Source organism: Nomascus leucogenys, chromosome 10 (genome assembly GCF_006542625.1).
Source record: "Nomascus leucogenys isolate Asia chromosome 10, Asia_NLE_v1, whole genome shotgun sequence".
In the NCBI taxonomy this organism is placed as follows: domain Eukaryota; kingdom Metazoa; phylum Chordata; class Mammalia; order Primates; family Hylobatidae; genus Nomascus; species Nomascus leucogenys.
Window position 1 is genome coordinate 27,360,109 of NC_044390.1, and position 13,254 is coordinate 27,373,362.

At 32.9% G+C, this 13,254-nt stretch overlaps 1 protein-coding gene across 8 annotated transcripts in view; it reads right to left on the reverse strand.

Moving 5' to 3' along the window:
* Positions 1–13,254, reverse strand: part of NAV3 (neuron navigator 3) — a 657,172-nt gene that overhangs the window by 239,200 nt on the left and 404,718 nt on the right. For all 8 annotated transcript variants that reach the window (XM_030819929.1, XM_030819928.1, XM_003259582.3 and 5 more), the window contains exon 5: positions 11,108–11,291. In XM_030819929.1, coding sequence (XP_030675789.1) covers positions 11,108–11,291 — 184 coding nt within the window. The remainder of the gene's footprint in view (positions 1–11,107; positions 11,292–13,254) is intronic.

Genomic DNA, 13,254 nt, shown 5'->3' on the forward strand with positions numbered 1-13,254 from the left:
TGGATTTGAGCCTGGTATCCCTTCTCCTCAGCTGCAGCACCCAGTTAAAGCCTTCTTCTCTGGCAATACTTGATCTCTCAGTAATTGGCTTTCTGTGTAGTGCACAGCAGGACCTACACCAAATCTTTGGCATTTCAGTAACAATATTAGTAAGCAGTGAGTGGGGTCACAAAACATCTCTGATGGGTGAGCATTGGTCTAGAGCCTGCCACGCAGCAGAAAGAGAAGGCTTTTTTTTTTTTCTTTTCACATCTTATGAGACTGAGAGATCAATCAGAAAGAGGGAGGCACTTGGGATGGTCAGAAGTAGAAGCATAGAAAAGGGACTATAAAGAGGTGTATGTTGAAAGTGTGCCTTTGACTAATGGTTAAAGTCTCCTAAGCAAGACTAAATTGCTGAAACATGCAAATCCCCTAAATCTAATTCCATGCTCACCAAGTTATCTCCTGATTTTCCATGTAGACTTGGCTACAGAAAAATAATCTAATGATCATACTGACATAATTATTATAGCTTTTTTATTTTTAGTGTATTTTTTTCTTTCTCTCTCTCTCTCTCTATATATATATATATATGAAATTTGAAAAATTATAAGTAATTTGAAAAATTACTGACTTATAATGGAAAAAAGGTCCATAATTATTAATATGTTTTCTAGTGAAAACTAACCTCAACTTTTTGAGGCTGAAGCTCTGAATGTATTGAGATGTAATTTTACTCCATATTGAAAATTATAATTAATAAAGTCAATAGTTATTTTGTTTAATATCTTATTAGACTGAGAGATCAATCAGGGGCATTTGGGATGGTCAGAAGTAGAAGCATAGAAAAGGGATTATGAAAAATTAATAGTTACTGACTATTAATTATAATTTTAAAAATTTATTCAAAATTATAAATATTGACTTTATTCTGCTTTTTTTAAAGACTAACCTCAAAAAATTGAGATGAGGTTAGTCTTTAGTAGAAAACAGATGAAATTCAATAGCTATTGACTTTATTAAGCTTTGAAAATTTTTAATAAATTTTATCTTTTTGATGTTAGTCTTTAGTAGAAAAGATTAATAAATAATTTCATATAGTATAAAATTGCAAATGAAATAATTACATATATAATCAGTGCTCTATTTGAGAAGAAAGTGGCTCATACATGCCAAATATGTAGTACCTGTGGTTAGAATAAAATTTCTAGTGTTTGATAGAAAATATCTAACTAGGCCATCAAAATGTCCCGTTATAAAATTTTAAATAAATTAATCACAAATTAGTTATCATGAATCACAGCTCTATTATAATAATATTTCACATCTTAAAAAATATTTCATAGGACAAATAATGGCTCACCATTGTTTTTATCTACATATTTATGGCAAAAATTATGTCTTAAGTTCTTAAATTAAGAGTTAGTCTCATACTTTCAAATGTATTTATATTCTCACAATTCTTTTGGAAAGATAAAATACAATTATGATGTTTTTATTTTATACCTAGAAAATTAAGTTTAATTGATTCTGAGTTAAGAAAAGTAAAACTAAGAATAATTTTTTTACAAACAAAACTAAACCAAAACCAACGATCTGAACATAAAAAGCATTTTAAACTATAATAACTGGATAATTCCGGAAAAAAGGCACTGGCACACAGTGATCCCTTGTTTACTTGGACTGATCTCCCCAAACTATTATAAAATGAGCTCTGGCCCTAATTCAAATTATCTACTATTTTATGCATCAATTCAAACAAGTATCAACTTTTACTAGACTTTCAGATAGGCCTTAACTAGGGAAGAATCAGAGTATATTACTTGATTCTGAAAAAAATATATATATATATATATAAAATAGCTCCTATCTAAACACTCTATTGATTTTCAACTTTTAGAATCAACCTATACTAAAAGCATGGACGAATCAGGTACGTGTACAAAATAGATTAATCCTATGAACATTGGTAACAAAAAAATAAAAGTGCCGATAACAGAGATTGGAAATTGTTAGTGGATGGAGGTGAACCAAACCGTAGTTTTAATATCCAGGTTTTACAAAATCGAGCACCAAAAGATACTCCACAAGTGATTGAAAAAGAAATAAAGATGTTATTCCATTATATAAAGGTACAAAGTTAACCAATAAAAGAACTAAAGATACTGGAGTATAACTATGTTAGTAACACTCCTAGAAAGACCTGCCTATATTTGCTATCTCTTTTTTTTAATTGACACATAGAAATTGTATATCTCTCTCTGTAATTCCTCCCTCTCATTCTCTTTTGTACAGATTCCAATCAAGTTATCATAGCAACTACTTCACTAAAAGAGCTCTCATCAAAGTCTCCAGTGCAAAAGTGGTGAGTCAGTTCTCAGTCCTCATCCTACTTACATGCAATATTTCATGTAGTTGACATTCTGTAAATAATGGATAGAAACACAAACTCTGTACTAGATTGCCTTGATTCAATATACAGCCTAGTCTCTGTGAAACTGTGCAATTTAATTGATCTTTCCATTTTCCGTTTCCTTACGTCAAAATTAATATGAAGAATGCAGTACAGGCCGGGTGCGGTGGCTCACGCCTGTAATCCCAGTACTTTGGGAAGCCGAGGTGGGCAGATCATGAGGTCAAGATTGAGACCATCCTGGCCAACATGGTGAAACCCCGTCTCTACTGAAAATAGAAAAATTAGTCAAGTGTGGTGGCGTGTGCCTGTAGTCCCAGCTACTCGGGAGGCTGAGGCAGGAGAATCACTTGAATCCGGGTGGCAGAGGTTGCAGAGAGCCGAGCTGAGATCACGCCTCTGTGTACTCCAGCCTGGTGACAGAGTAAGACTCTGTCGAGAGAGAGAGAGAGAGAGGAAAGAAAGGAAAGAAAGGAAAGAAAGAAAAGAAAAGAAAAGAAAGAAAGAAAGAAAGAAAGAAAGAAAGAAAGAAAGAAAGAAAGAAAGAAAGGAAGAGAAAGAAAGAAAGAAAGAAAGAAAGAAAGAAAGAAAGAAAGAAAGAAAGAAAGAAAGAAAGAAAGAATACAGTATATACATCATAGGATTGTCGTGAGGATTGAGACAGTAAATGTATGTATAAACTATTTAGAATGGTTCAGAAGGGGCTCCATATAAGTTATGACTATTGATCAGTCTCCCCATTGAACACTTTCTGCACCTGCTTTCCAGGACATCAAGTTCTACTTTTCTTCCTACGTGTTACAGGCTAACTCTTTTTGGTCTCCTCTATCAGGTCTTGCCATCTCCTTGATCTCTAAATATTGGTAAGCTCCTGATCCAAGGCCCCAGTTCTCTTCTTCATCTATGTACAGATTTTGGTGACTTAATCATGTGTAACCTCATAGCTTTTTATTGTTGCTATATGCTTATTTTTCCATGATTTTTATCTATAGACTTCATCTGTCCCTTAAACCCCAGTCTTGCAATTCCAATGGCCTCCTCAGTATTTTGGATATATCTCATATATATTTCAAAGCTCACATGGCAATAAGTGAATATCTGACCTTCTCCCTACCAAACATTTCCTCATATTTTTTTCTTCATTTCAGCAAATGGAAACACCATCTTTCCAACAGCTAATACTACATCGATAACGTAGTCTCACCTTTATAGCCTCCTTACCCATGCTAGAGTTTCCTTTCTGTTTACCAATTTCATTACAAGTCTATCAGTTTCTTCTGACACTACCTTCAAAACACGTTTGGCATTTAACTTCCTCTCTGCACTTTCAACATGATAGCCCAAGCTTTTTCCACGACTTCTTGCTACCACCTTTTCCCTACTACACTCTATTTTCAACACAGCAGCCAATGTGACCACTTCATTTATATGCTGTTTATGTTCCTCATGGCACATAGTATCTTCCCCTCGCTCCAGGAATAAAAACCAGTCTTTACAATGGCAACAGGGCCATACTAATTCTTATGTTTCTTTGAATTATATCCTACTCTTCTTCTGCCTCTTTCCCTCTGATCCAGCGCAACTGGGATAGATGTTTTCTCTTCTTGAAGAAAACCAGACAGGCTCTTAATTCAAGGTCTAAGGGCATTTCTTCTCTCAGCCTGAAACTCTCTGCCCTGAGATATTCACCGACAACATTCTCTCATTTTCTTTGCTTAGTGTCATCATCTGAATGAGGACTTTCCTCGGTCCTCATTAAATTTAAATTAGCAAAAAATGGTTCCCACACATCTGATTGGCCCTTTTCTGATTTATTTTTCTCCATCATCAGCTGTCAAATTACTGGTAAATATTTTAATTAATTTTGTATTATCTCCAATCACTAGAATGAAAGCTTCAAGAGAGCAAAGATTTTTTAATCTCTTGTCTTCTGCGTATCTCCAGTGACTAGAAGATTGCCTAGAACATACTACGTGCTTAATAAAAGTTTGTAGAATCAATTAATGAGGGTGGAGAGAAATAGAGAAGTGTGAATCCAATGAAAATGGTCAAATTGATGAATAGAAACTGGTGGTAGGTGCATTCTATTTAGCTATATGGAAGTAACTAATAAAAAATATCTAAACTAATTAAAGGGGTTATTCTGCTTATTTAGACTGGGCATACAAAGAACTGAGCATTATTAAGCTATTTTAGTGGAAATATTATTACTTTAAATTATTTTCATATATTTAATTAAACTTAGAAGTGGAATGGGCAGACTTGATTAGAGAAAGAGAGAAAAGGGGGAACAGTAATGAGGTTGACTTAAGGTTTTTACTTTTTATTTTTTAATTTTTTTTCTGCAAATCCCCCTTTTATTTGTTTTACCTTTTTGTGTTGTTTCTTTTCCATGTACATTGGTTCAGAATTAACTTTTGCATATATTACACTGATTGGTTGTTAAGAAGATAAATTCTCTCTAACAGAATTCTCTGTGCACAGTGTGATATATTTGTATTTTTTTACATCTTTTTTAATGTGAGTCAACGTATTTTATTACACATGTGATACGATCTTCAAGTGAAAGAAGGGAAGATGGAAATAGCTGGTTTGAGTGTCTATTATATGCTGTGTCATGCTAAGTAAGCATTTTATACATAAACCATTTCATCTGGTCTCCTCAACACCCTTATGAGAAAGTTGCCACCATTCCAATATTAGAGGAAGAACACTAGGATTTCAGCAGGTTAAAATCACTTGACCATGCCACTCCGCTGGGAATTGGCAAGCAGGACTCCAACCCATACTTGCTTGACTCTGAAATAACCAATACAGCAAGATGTTTAATCTTTACCCACATAAAATGCATCCAAGAATACTGACATAGCATCCGGGAATGATGGCTCACGCCTATAATCCCAGCACTTTGGGAGGCTGAGGCGGACAGATCATCTGAGGCTAGGAGTTCGAGACCGCCATGGCCCCACAAAAAATACAATAAATAAATAAATAAATAAATAAATAGCTGGCTGTGGTGGTGGGCACCTGTAATCCCAGCTACTAGGGAGGCTGAGGCAGGAGAATGGCTTGAACTCGGGAAGCAGAGGTTGCAGTGAGCTGAGATTGGGCCACTGCACTCCAGCCTGGGTGACAGAGCGAGATTCTATCTCAAAACAAAACAAAACAACAAAAATACTGATATAGATAAAATCTAATTTTATATTAAATATATTTAAGTTTTAAAAAATTGATTACTTGGTTAATCAAGTCTTTATCACTCCAAATATAGCCAAATATTTTCTTGTAATGAATTTAAGAAACTTAAAATCTGAGTCCCACCTTTACTATAATATAATCTTCATCTATAACAACCAAAACACCAGTGTTAGAACATAACAAAAGTGTGTGCATGTGCACACACAAACTTTCTCTTAATATTACATACTGTTGGTTTCCAAATGCAGTCAGTTAAGAATAATTTCTTTCTCTTCAATTATTTCTCTCTAGAGATAAAAAAATCCTGCTTTAAATAATGATTTTATAAATATCCCTCTTCTTTTATGTTTTTGTTTTGTTTAAAGTTTAATCGATTAACTTACTTTTTTTAAAGAGCACACTATAGGCCACAACACAGAACTGAGTTAGGCAACTAATTGAAGCCAGGTTCACAAGGGCTTAAATTACTAGAGCCTTCCTGTCATCTTAAATTAAACTTCCTTATATACTTCTCAAGATTTATAACCTTTGGCCAAAAAGCTGTAAACCATCCCAGTTTCAGAGTGAATCTCCCAGAAGGAAATAATGTTTCCTGGAACATACACGCTGGAAGGCAAATGTCCTCTATGGTAAGAGGGTTCCAAAAGCAATATGTGTGGTAGGGGTCACGGGAACCTTGGAAAGGGGCTGCAAGGGAACAGACAAGCCGTTCAGAAAACATGTACCCAGGGATTTCACAGTTTTACTTGTGAGTCCTGTAGGAGCACATTCATCTTAACTGAAAGTGGACACATTCTTGATTTGCTCCTACAAAATCAAAAGCAGAAGGACATATGATCATCTGCAGAGATCATAAACTTTCAAGTTCCTAAAATAATTTTTTTTAATTCAGAAAGATTTATCACCACTGGTTTTGCCACCTCTATCATCTATCTGCGTAATCTCTTACCTCTACTTTCACATTCAATTTTCTTCTTTTACATGTTTTAATTGTATACTACATAAACTATTCATGTGATTTAATAACCACTATCTGTGAGTTGGTAAAATTCGTCAACTATTTGATAACAGGAAGGAAAATCATTTAATAATCTGGTCAAAAATTAAGATAAAAGTATGTATTTTAAGAAAAATCACGTCTTTTAGAAAAGGTTTTAGCAAATAAAAAAATTTATCTTTTACACGTACTATCATCCTAACATCTTGTATATAACCAGGTCAGTACATAAGAAAAATTAAATTTCACTTTTTTTTTCACTGTAATGTTTTTACCAGATATTCTTAGGAAAATCATGCATTCATTTACTGAGTGTTGTTGGCTGGTATGTGCTAGGTACTGCTTAGGGTTGAAATAGAATTTTCTTTTAGCTTTCCTGCCAACTAGAACTCTACTTGTCAAAATGCAACATGTGAAAAAGTAAGGTTCACAGAAATAGCCTAGGATGAAAATGAATTTTATGAATTTTAAAATTATAGGATTTATTTTTACATTGTTTCCTAGAATAAGAAATAGGATTTCCTTCATCTCCCAATTAATACCTGTGGAAAATAACTATGATACCAACCTTTACATATGATTTTTTTGGCATTTTATATTAAAACACTTCTCATATTTCCCCTCTTGGTTGGAGAGAAGAATTTTTATCTACCTTTTTCAAAATAAAAAGAAAATGAAGAAATATAGAATGAACTAGTTTTATTTCATATATTAAATAAATGCAAATAAGATGCTTAATATTTTGGAATATAGCAAGATATTGAATCTTTACCCACATAAAGTCCATCAAAAAACACTGACATAGATAAAATCTAATTTTTATATCAAATATATTTAAATTTTAAAGAATTGATTACTTGGTTAATCAAGTCTTTATCACTCCAAATAAGCCAAATAATTCCTTGTAATGAATTTAAGAAACTTAAAATCTGAATCCCACCTTTACTTTAATACAGATCCAAGTCCTGGCAGTCTGATTCCAGAGGTAAACTCTTAATAATTAGAGCTCTAGGTGCCACTTGAGCAGGACACACATGCATGCACACTTGTGCACACACATACACTCAAGTTCACATATAGCACATGACCCATGCACCTATAGATACATACACTCAAAGGTGGAGAGGGAGTTGAGAGAGCAGGAGAGCAGAATTTGTTACTCTATTCTTTCCTCTTGGTCCATGTTTTATTTTTTCTCCTGTATATTTCACTTGTTAACCTTTAAATCCAAATTTCTGTTTAAATGAAAGCTATTCAACTTGAGGAAAATCTGGAGTTTTTTTCAAAATAGCAAAATCAAATTAAAAATGATTAATGTATAAAATAAGTGTTGTGGAAATATGTAGAATTATGCCAATTTACTTTAAACAAAGAGAATAAAACAGAAACACTTTCACTGAACTGAAACAATGTGCCCTAAGAAATGTTTATTAGTCTACAGAGAAAAATATAAGAACATTTTCTGGCCAAATATCCAGAAAAGTATAGCAAGTTGACATTTAAACTATTTACTTGGAAAGAACTTTGAAATCAATAGAAACGCATCATAAATCATGATTTATGACTCACACCTCCAGCAAATGAAGATAAATTTGTCACTAGGAATTTTTCTGCATTAATTATCTTAGTTCTAACACATAGATACTACATTATGTTCCTATGTATATTATCATTATGGCCTTTTGAAAAATGTTTTAAAATATTGATTGCTACATGTAAGTCCACATAAATTCTAATTTATATATTAATGTGATACACTAAATCTATATGAATAAAAATAAGTATTAATGTCTTAAATATCATATCCTTTAAAACATGTAAAAATTCTCTAAAAGTAAGACTATTGAAAGTAAGACTTGAACTCTTCTATATTAGGGTCCTGAATACTACTTTTAGTAAAGCTGTTACTCTACAAACATTTATTAAATTATATATCAATTCAAAAAGTAATTAAATCCAATTTAGCAGAGAAAATTTTGCTAAAAGTCTACCACAGCCTTAAAGGACACTGCTGAAAAGAATACTTTTCATAAACTTGTAATGAAAAATTGAGACATCCTTCCACAAAAGAGTATAAAAACCATGAGTATTATACATGGCTTTATATTTTAAACTACCCCATAGTTTCACAACAGCCATGTATATCCAGCAAGAAGAATAGGAAAAGAAACAATTTCCTAAAAGGGTCATAACTACCAAGAAATTCTGGGCAAGAAATTCTAGACAATAAATTTCACATGGAAGATACAGAAAGAGTGAGGTAAAGCAATGTCAAATGATATTCCATATCACTTCCAGAGTCAACATGCTTTACATAAAATAATTTTATTTCCTTTATTTTTTCAGCTACTATTCTTGTGTCTTCTTTATTTAAATTGCTTAAACCAAACTCTAGTAAATATTATTTCTGGCACTTTTCATAATCTATCTCTGTTCCAACCATCCACACACACAAAAAAATAATACATACAACACGATGTCATCCACTTTCTTCTTCTCTATGCTTACGAAAATCCAAGAAACTTATCCTATAGAGATTTATTTTCTACTAAGAGTCTTGTACAGTCTCACTTGATATAACCAAAAGCCAAGATGAGCTTAAAGAGCAGTCAAATATCTGCATTACTTTATAATAAAAATATCCCCCATCACTTCATAAGCTTTATATTATATGCTATGTTTTTAGTAAAACTATAGCTTTTTTAAAATTCATTTAAAAATTCACTGATGAGTGAAAATCTTCCAAAGGGAACAGAATTTACATGGTTGTATAGAGAAATAAATATTGTTTATTATGGAGTAGCAAACAAGGTCCATATGAGGGTTAGTTGATAGATGAAAGAGAGGTGATTTCTGAACAGTTGAACAACTGACCGTAAGTGGGAGGTGGTTCATAAATGTATTTTGGAACATTATTTTAATTGTTTGAGTCATTTATAATTACCAAACTCAAGGTTAACTGAATGTTAGCAGATTTCAAGCTTGACTTCTAAGGTGGACAAAGTTAAATATTTACATTTGTTGACAAGTGTTTATATTTTCAAAGACGATGAAAGGGATTTTCATATCCTCTGTCCTCAAGAAAAATAATCATAACTATTTATGTAATAGAGCTAACTAACCAATACCCCAGTCATTGTTCAGGAACAAATATGGTAGTTTGCATGAAAGTTGTTAAGTGAAACTTCATTCTGTGATCATTTATTTTGATACATAAACTATGTTAGACTATAGTCTAAGTTATTCCTTCAAATACTAATCTAGTTGTTGCTATGTAGATATTTTAAGGATGTAATAAAAGTCTATAATCAATTGCCTTTCAGTAAAGTTTATTTTAGATAATTTGGGTGATCTTGATTCAACTAGTTGAAAGAAAGTTCTTTTGTTTGCTTGTTTGTTTGTTTTAGATGGAGTCTCCCTCTGTCACCCAGGCTGGATCTTGCCTCACTGCAACCTCTGCCTCCTGGATTCAAGCAATTCTCTGCCTCAGCCTCCAGAGTAGCTGGGATTACAGGCGCCTGTCACCATGCCTGGCAACTTTTTATATTTCTCATAGAGACAGGGTTTCACCATCTTGGCCAGGATGGTCTTGAACTCCTGACCTTGTGATACATCCACCTTGGCCTCCCAAAGTGCTGGGAATATAGGCATGAGCCATCGTGCCTGGCTAAAAGTTTTGCTTTTCAAAAGCAGAACTGAGGCTTCCTTGAGAGAAGAAGTTCTGCCTGTGTACTACAATTTCAGTTCATGACAAGAGTTCTATCCTGCCCTTCCAGCTGGGCTGCCCTTCAGATTTCATATTTGCCTAACCAGTATGCGCAATCATGCTAAACCAATTCTTCACTATAAGTCTCTTGTTATATATCGTTTACTTGCTTGACTCCTCTAGTTGAACACTGACTGATGCAATTCTAAATTGGAAAAAAAAAAAAACAACTAATAATGGAAGAGAAAAGGAAGTTGCCATGATTTGGGAGCACTCCACCCAGGTTGTGTCTACATATGCCAAAAGACTCAAGCCAGACAAATAATACATGTATGTGCACACACACACACACATGCACACACACACACACATCAAAAACACTATGTTCCCAAACCTCAAACTCCTACGTTTAACAGACCTGAAATTTCTGACAGACTTAATTAATCAAAAGTATCAATGAAAGATAACTACACGACAGGAGACTAGGACTCAATTGCACATTCTAAATACTAAAGACATTTGTAGAAGAAAGTAGCCATGCCACATTACTTACACCAAAGACATTTCACACTGTGATACAGAACAACAATCTTTAGAAAGCAAACAAAATATGTCACCCAAAAGATGATAGATGTTGCTTGTCCAAGCAAAAGAAGAGTGGTTTTAGTTTGTATTACACAAGTCAAATAATCTCATCACATTGATACAAGTACATGAGTACATTTTTCAAACTCGTGGACAATAATTTGTTAAAAACAAGTTGTATCTACACAAACTAGTTGGAAACACATTCCCTACTTCCTTTCCTTACCTGGACTGCATATCTTGTTGGGTTTTGGCCTGGCTGGCTTCCGATGGAGGGGAAGCGTGGGTAACTCGCTGCTGAAGTTCCACCAAGGACTGGTAGTACTGTTGTTGATGGTGTTGTTGTTGCTTGTAGCGAGATAAACTGAAAAACAGCCCTAGAATGGCTTTTAAGTTTCCATTTCTTATTTCTGTATGAAATGAAAAACACGAAAAAAGCATCATATGTATTCAATGTCCTTTTTAACAAATTCTAGATGCAATCCTCTTGAAATAAATCTATGAAGATACACAACTTAATTCTCTCAGTCACAGTTGAATCACAAACCTGAATTTCTGAAACATGTTAACATTTCCAAATAACTTGGAATTTCAGGGAGAGAATAAAAGGATAGAGGGTAAAAAGAACAAAGCACACTCAGAAGTGATATTCTTTGCTGACCTTGAACTACAATTTTTCTCGAGTTAGCTGCTTCTTAGAAATAAATGAGATCTCTCTTGTGCTAACCATTTGATTTAGCATGTTGTTTCCCTCACAAATATACACAGCCATTGCCAGCATTGCAGTGGCTACGAACTGGAGAAAGAAAGCCACTTAAATGTTGGTTGTCCTGCATTTATAAATATTGATGATGTGGGTGCACCTCATAATACCAACTGGATTTGTTGCAATCAACTTTCTTTCTAAATCACCCACTGACCAACTCATTTATACATATTTATGTATGTATATAGCCTCCAAATATATATCCATATATATCAAAACATATATGTGTGTATGTATATCTTCCAAAAGCAGACATAATATCAATTTTTAATGTTCCAATTCTTTTATTTTTAATTTATGCTATATATTAATAAATAATGAGGATTAGCTTACGACAGATAACATAATTGAATAAGTAGAAATCCTTGTTCTAACAGATGAAATTCCTGTGTAAGATTTTCAAATATTGAATAAAAAAATTCAGTTCACAATGTAGGCTACACATAAGCCTACATTTTTCTCCTGTAGTTATAACTTAAGAAAATAGGAAAAGAGAAGGAAGTAAAGCTTGAAAATAAGCTACACAACCTGCAATCATATTTTAAATAAAACTTGCTGTTGGCAATAAAATACATCCTCCTCTGAGATCAAGGTTTTATGTCCCCTTTTGGAGTTTAGGAAAATTAACGAACTCTTTGGATTTCTTGCTCTCTGATGGTTTATCATATAACTCAAACTATGCAGTAAAATAATTAATATAAAATGACCCTCTGAGTTGTTCTATTTTCCTCCCAAACATTTCTCATAGTTTTCGTCACATTGAAGAGTTGGCTTCATCAATCTGAGGCTACAGTGAGACAGTGTTAATTTTCTCCTATAAACCTGAAAGATTTTGTTTAAAGAGTTTTTAAAAAGTTAGTTTTATTATTTTGCATGTTTAATTTAGAGAGTAAATTTTGAGCATTCATATATTTTTTAAAGATGAATGAAAATCAATGGGCTTATATTAATAAAGGTTTTCATAAGGAAGAGACACAAAAAGTGAATAAATGGCAGCATTTCTAGCCTGCCTTTAACTACTTAGCAACATATTATCCTGGGGAATTTTATTCAAATGTTATTCTAAGTTACAGAACTACCAGTTAGGTTTGAACCTAAGATTCTTGGTCATTAAATGCATAATTTAATTATATATCATAACATGCAAATATAAAAGAAATTTAAATATCAGTGTTCTCAAGTATGGCAAATTTTATCTTATGTGTGGCAAGCTTTTGCAAACTTTTGCCACCTTTATATGAACAAGTAAAATAAACTAAGAAAAAGATCAATGTCAAAATTTGTTCGTTTTCCCCGTTTTGCTCTTTCAATTTTAGTGATGATCTTTTGAATCTTTAATGATTTAAAACGTTTATATATAACAGTGATTAACGCTGTTAGTTCTAATTATTTAAGACTTCATAGTGACTTATTTAAACTTACCAACTATTTTGACTATTTCTACCAACTTGAATATATTACAGAAATGTTATTGACAAAATAATATTTAAGACATAATTAAAATATTTTACCTGTGTTTATGTCATCCAACATTTATCTAATTATCTATTAATCTACTTAAGAAGACTAATTATACTATAAACAAGTAATAACATAAAGATGTTTTG